We start from the raw sequence: 7,150 nt of genomic DNA on the forward strand, positions 1-7,150 counted from the left end.
TCAGATGCTTCCCCACGACCAATTTCCAGGGAAAGAGAACGTCGCACAAGCACCCGCTTGCATCGAGGAATTCCGACCAGCTCTGAAATGCAGAGGGAAGCCACCCACATGTCCATGGGAGGTCCACCAATCCCACAGGGTGGCATGATGGGTCCAGGTGGGATGGTACCGGGCGTCGTAGGTGGCCCACGACGTGGAAGTGCTTCCAGGGATGAGATCCCGCGGTCTGGCTCATCTAAACATGTCCGCAACAAGTGATAAGGTTGAAAGGGTTTGGTTTGATTAGGTGTGTTGTGAATTATACGGCTGTAAATAGGATGAATGAGATTGAATGAGAACTGGAATGTATGTCAAGTCAAATATGTCTGCAAATTCGTTTCTTCTTTTTTTTTTGACATACATAAATTGTAGCTATGTAGCTCTAGTGATAGAACCATGATCATAAACCCTGCGTTTAGTGTTTCTATTTTTCTTCTTTAAACCACCCTGTCCAGTAAGTATTGATTTGGTAACTGGATGTGTGATAAGGCCGTCATAATGTTCTTAGCAAGAGAGACTGGCATTTATTTAAAACAGGGTGGTACATAAGTTGCTACTGTATCATGGGAATGATATACAAATGATTTTAAAGTTTAATGTAGAATAAATTCTCAAGAAATGAGTATACAAATTTTACAGTGACTTAATAAAGTAAGCAGACATATAATGTCATAATTGAATGAATTAATGAATAATTGAAAGTGAAATGCGATGTGATGTGTATGTCAGTGAGTTAGTTGGTCAGTTTTATCTCTCGAGTTTCGTGTGAATGGAAAATCAAACAAACTTTTTGGATCTTCAATTACGATGAACTCAAGAGAGTTAAGGACAAGTGAGCTATCTTGCATTATATAAAGGTTTTCCAAAAGTTACTTAGACGCCATTTTCATTTTAAAAACTAAATTAGGCCTTTTGTTTAAAGATTAGTCATTTTTTAAGATCAAAAAGGTTGAAATAAAAACTGACATAGTGTGATGAAGGAAACTCGGCTAGGATATTAAAAAAAAAAAAAAAAAAAGAAGTGAGAGAAAGTGAGCATATGGGATGACTCTCTTGTCGTTGATACTGTCCAATTTTTAATGGGAGTTCAAGACTTAACTAAACAATTTTATTGTTTGGATTGTAAATAGATTTATCATATCATGTATATTCTCCTGTGTCAAAATCATTTCATATCACTTATAATTCAGATATACTGGGTGGGGTTCCTGACCTCCCATAGTGGCCAGGGAGGTACATACTGAAATACTGTGTTTTCTATCCCCCTATGTCTGTTTTCCAACATGCTTTCTGTCTTTGTCTTGGAATGAGATTACTTGGTTTTGTCCTGGCCGGATACCCTAGCTGGGAGGAAAACAGTCAAATGTATAGTTAAAGTTTTGGGGGATATTTTTTTTCCTTGTAAATCATCCCTGTTATGTACTGTATTGTTTTGTTTACATATTATATATGATTTTTAAACATTTGAGTGTATCCCTCTTAGTCGGGACCTGGGCTTGTGTGTGGATGAGACTTTTAGGTGATCTCAAACTAAGTACTTTGATAGTGTGCTCTTGGAATCTACATCTCTTTCCTATTTGAACAAATTCCCCTTTGTCTTACCTTTTCTTGGGTGCTTTAATTGTAATTCTAGAACTTTTGACTATCCCATTTTTTTCCTTTTTACTGGCGCTGATATGACCTTAATGTGTTGCAAGCGCTGTAAAACTCTTAAAAACAAACAAAAACATAATTCAGATATCAGTAATTTTCACCTCTCAAGTCATATTATAGTTAAAAATAGCATGGCAGGTGGACTGACATTGCGGGTAATAAAGTGAATCCTTTTAAAAGTGAGGAGCAGTAATGTAGTTGAAGAGACAAAATAATGAATGTCAAAGCCTGAATCTGAATGTTACTGAGTATTATATACAGGGGCGGAGAGAGTCTGTCATGTTATGCCTTTCCGTGTCTTTCCTCTCTCCATAGATATTCTTCTTCACTTCTCCTTTTCTCCTTTCCAAGAATTCTGCGGCCTCCCTCGTTTCCTTTCCATGCTCACCTACAAAGTACGACAAAATGCTGTAGTTTTAGACAAAAAGTGGAATGAGCACTTGTTTCAATAATGATGAGAAAATACCCTATATTCTCATCATTGTTGTAATTTCAGAGAGAGCTTATTAGTCTTTATTATTCAAAATGACATTAAGATCTTTTGTGCCAGAGATCCTACCTGTTTGGGTTTTATTTTTGTATGTGTGTGTGTGTGTTTTGGGGTGTTTTTTTAAATTACCAAAAGGCTCAAAAGTAATGATAGTGATAGCGTAGCTCAACAACCTATTTATAGACGTAGCATGTACTCGAGGCATTCTATAAATTATTTCTCTCTCTCTCTCTCTCTCTCTCTCTCTCTCTCTCTCTCTCTCTCTCTCTCTCTCTCTCTCTCTCTCTCTCTCTCTCTCTCTCTCTCTCTCTCTCTCTCTCATTTATTTATTGCTAATATTTTTAGTTCAAAACCAGCAAATATTAATGATGGTCTTTGAAACTATAAAGCTCAATGTAAGAATCAGTTCATCATGAAAATTAGGATGTTGAACATCACTTATTGAATTCATATAATTACAGGAAAGAAAGGACATCATTTAAATTTAATCAACATAACTTGTCAAAACAACCTTAGCAATATGTTAGTCAATTGACCATACTTTTATTCAATCCATCACCAGAAAATAGTGTTTCATATATTTTAAGTCGTTTTATATGTAGTTTCAAAATTAATGAATGCAACTTTAAATGGTGGAAAGAAAAGAGTAAATATTGTTTGCAATTGTAAGTCAAAGATAGATGGATTTCGAGTATATAAAGTTAAATCTTTATTGTACTCTCACCAGGTCAGCTGTTTACAAAATGTGACGATTCAAAGATTTTTTTATTGAGAAAGTTATTTACATATCTTCTGGTTAAGAGCTCTAGTTTTTATGTTGGAATTTTTTAAATAGTAGTAGTAATACTATGTAAGAAAATGATATTTACATGAGAAGTGCGTATTTTTGTTTTTATCATTGTCGTTGTTTATTGTTAGCATACTTACTCTTTTCAATTACAATCACCTAGAGCTTAGATTGAAAATATACAGTGCCAAATGAAAAGCAGTCAACATTTCACAATTGTCCATGGTCCTCAATAAATTGAATTCTACGTTTTACATTGACCGGCTTTGTATAGTAATATTATATTATGAAGTGAATAAGAATAATAGTGAAGAATAGAAGTTTGATTGCTACAATTAGCTTTATGTCCCTTATGGATCGCATATCTCACCAGTTTTATATCCGCTGCGGGATTGCCCTCAACTTTTTTTTAGGTCTTCTGGATTCCTCGTTTATAGCTGGGATTTTATATCTGATAAATATATTTATTTCTTTTTTGAGCATAAATCCATGCCCTGGGCAAGAGTATCCTTCCGTCGGGACGCAGGGAGATTGTTTAAATGTCCAATACATTTTCATTAAGTTCAGTTCTATTTCAAGGGAATCTGAATACCATTTCTAAATACGTGATGTGCGTTGCTCTCTTTAAAAAATCTTTATTAGTCAGTTAAGGATTTCTGTGGTTTAATGTTTGAAAGTTAGGTTGCCAAAAATAAGTGTTTGTGTGGAAGAGGCAATAATCATGCCTCTCTATATTTTTGTAAATAGTATAGAATGCTTCTCAAACAAGGGACCAATGTGTTGATGAGTTCAATTATAAACCCAATTGGGTAATTATGAGATTGAGACTGTACAGACTGTCCATTCATACTATTTGAAAAATTTTGTTCCTGTTTTTTTTTTTTATTATTTTTTTTTTGGTTTCAGTCTTGCAAACAGCATTTTTTTTTTCTTGACATTTGAATACCCAGCATTTTGGTCTCTTAAATATTTCTTTTTTATTGATATTATTTGATGGGATAAATCTTTTTCACATACGTTTTGACATCACTCTTATTATCTTACGGTAGGCCTGAGTATAAAAAGTAAAGTATTAGAAATTTCTCGATTTAACTAAGTCGAGATGGATCTTATGATTCCAATATTGATTTATATTTGATATTTTTTACTATTCTCCTAATCTATCTTTACCTCTCCTTTTTATTTTATATTTTTCTTTCTTATTTGCTATTTTTTAATCGATTTTTTTTCTCTCACTATCAATAAATCCTCATTAGAAATATGGCATCTAATAATACTGAGACTAAAGCAAATTTTTCCTTTTTGTTTTTCAAAATTATTATACATATGCTTATATAAGCAATTCTCCGTTAGTAGGTATGCTTTCCGACTACTAATCTATACACTAAACGAGGATAAAACCCAAAATGCAACACATGTTTGAATGGAAGACTGGATTTGATATTATTATATACTCCTTTCAAAGTCACATCAATGTAAGAAATTGTACAGAATCTTCTAACCCACCATCCCAAAAGTCTCCCAGTCAATGAAGTTATGAATTGTTTGCTTGTAGTAATTGTACATAAAATGATGTTTATATGTTTAATGTATAACTTGATGAAATATATATATGCTGTGATGTATGGAAGACGATAGATCCGAGTGTCATTATGTCTGAATATACTCTACCTTTGAGCGATGAATCATTAGTCACAGTTTTGGGAGATAAATAAATATTACTTATACTGATGATTCAGCTTGTTTATTTTATTTCATTTTGAATTGTGTTCATTCCTCTTCGGTGATTGTGTCTGGATGAGACTGCTCAAACTAAACACAATGATGGCATGCTCTTGGAATCGACATCTGTTTCCTATTTGTACAATTTCCCTGTCTTACTTTTCTTGCGTGCTTTCTGGGTGGGGTTCCTGACCTCCCATAGTGGGCAGGGGGCACTTAATGTGTTCTGCCCCCCTATATCTGTTTTCCAACATGCTTTCCGTCTTTGTCTTGGGATGAGATTACTTGGTTTTGTCCTGGCCGGATACCCTAGCTGGGAGGGAAACGGGTCAAATATAATATAGTTTTGGGAGATGTATTTTTTGTCTTGTAAAATCACCTCTCTGTTATGCACTGTATTATGTTTTGTTTACACATTATAGATGGGGACCTGTGTTTGTGTCAGGATGAGTGATCTCAAACTAAGTACTTTGATAGTGTGCTCTAGGAATCTACGTTTCCTTTTTGAACCAATTCCCCTTTGTCTTCCCTTTTCTTGGGTGCCTTAATTGTAATTCTAGATTTAAGAGGCTTTCAATCATTTCCTGATCGAGCTTCCCTTATGTCTGATTGTACTCAAAAAGAGATGCTTTTTTAAAAAATGTCATCTGAAATAATTGTTCTATCGGGTGTCCCACAAGGAACAGTTATAGTTAGGACCACCATTGTTCTTGGTTTATATTTATAAATACTCCCCCCCCCCCCCCCAAAAAAAAAAAAAAATTTCAATATATATATATATATATATATATATATATATATATATATATATATATATATATAATATATATAATATATATATATATATCTTAAAAGTTATGAAGGTGCAACATTGTCTTTTTGCAGAAGACAGCCTCCTGTACAACAGAATAAAAATAAAACCCCGAAATGGCATATACATTTTCCTATAAGACCGTAAGAAACTCCGTGACTGGAATTACAAATAAGTAACAACATTAAACGTATATGGATCCATACATGATGAAAAGACAACCACAACATGTCATAGAACCATCGTAAGGACAAAATTTGCCACAATGCTAACAAGCTAAACTGTCCCTATCGTAATATTTCATTGTGTCCCAAGGCAGTAAAAGACCATTGCTATACTATACCACTCTGGTAAAGCCCAGCTTGGAATACAGTACAGTCGCGTGTGTGCGACTCCCCAGAAGAGGAAGGTCATAAACCAGCTTGAAAAAAGAAGAGCAGATGTGTCCATAGCAATCATGAAATGGAAAAAAGTGCAACAAACATGAAGGCTGAGAGCAACTGGATAAAATTGAAAGAGAAGGGGCAAACAAAAACTGAAGATCTTTCAAACACAATGCTAGGACAAACCGCAATCCTAATCAAAGATCAAGATGGAATCCCCTCCCCAGTAACTTAAGAAATTCTGACAGCTGTGAGAAATTTTACTTGTCAGTGTCAGAAAACATTTCTGCCACAGGAGGACATAATTATTGTGACTAGCAGGTATACATTTCTTCGAACTGAGACTAGAAGGGCTAAAATATATGCAAAATTGTCCAATACAAGCGCAATGCTATATTAAACACTTCAAGTGAACAGTGTCTTAGAATTAGAACTGGCAGAGGTACAACTTGAAATAGATCCCGTATATTTTGCAACGAATGGTTTCTCTGTTTAGATTTTCTAAAAAATGGCTTCTGATTAGAATAAATGAATCAAGAATATCGCAAAGACTCATAGATGGGACATCAAAGTAACACGCATTGACTACAGGAAAGTAAACTGAGACCGAAACGTTTTGAACTCATAATAGATCGAGGAGTTTGGAATTTGGATTTCGTAAAATAATGTAGATCTACATCTAAATCTAGAAATTCTAGCGTCTACTTCTACCTGAATCATTAGGTCATTCATGCTAGGATTGATTCTTGATCTAGAAGAGTGACTTGCGCTTGCTTCACATCAGCGCCAGTAAAAAGGAAGAAAATTGGATAGTAAAAACATTCTAGATGTACAATTAAATGACGAGGAAAAAGTAAGACAAAGGGAAATGGTTCAAATAGGTTACAGATATAGATTTCAAGAGCACACAAGCACAAGATCCCACTAAGAGGAATCCACTCAAATGTTTACAAACCATAATATGATTAAAAAAAAAAAAAAATAATACATAAGGATTTACAAGGAAAAAAAATATCATCTCCCAAAACTATAACTAACTATACATTCGACTGTTTCCCTCCCAACCAAGGACAGGACGAAAAGCAATTAGAAAAGATACAAGGGGATAGAAAACAGCAAGTACCTTCCTGCGCACTATGGGAGGTCGGGAACCCCGCCCATGAAGAGTGACCTGGAAGTTTGGAATCTTGACTTCTTTGGCCTCTATTCTTGCCTTTTACGCTTTCTGATTTCTTTAGGCATTTATGCGTTCTCAGGTGGTGCAG

At 34.6% G+C, this 7,150-nt stretch overlaps 1 protein-coding gene across 2 annotated transcripts in view; it reads left to right on the plus strand.

The window, feature by feature from the left end:
* The window catches only part of LOC144973147 (casein kinase I-like), a 35,487-nt gene extending 30,784 nt beyond the window's left edge, over nucleotides 1-4,703 (plus strand). For both annotated transcript variants that reach the window (XM_078915251.1, XM_078915252.1), the window contains exon 9: nucleotides 5-4,703. In XM_078915251.1, the coding sequence (XP_078771377.1) occupies nucleotides 5-258 (254 nt within the window). In that variant the 3' untranslated portion in view covers nucleotides 259-4,703. The remainder of the gene's footprint in view (nucleotides 1-4) is intronic.
* Nucleotides 4,704-7,150: the final 2,447 nt, after the last annotated feature.

Source organism: Berghia stephanieae, chromosome 5, assembly GCF_034508935.2.
Source record: "Berghia stephanieae isolate SIO BIC M18660-M18661 chromosome 5, UCSD_Bste_1.3, whole genome shotgun sequence".
In the NCBI taxonomy this organism is placed as follows: Eukaryota; Metazoa; Mollusca; class Gastropoda; order Nudibranchia; family Aeolidiidae; genus Berghia; species Berghia stephanieae.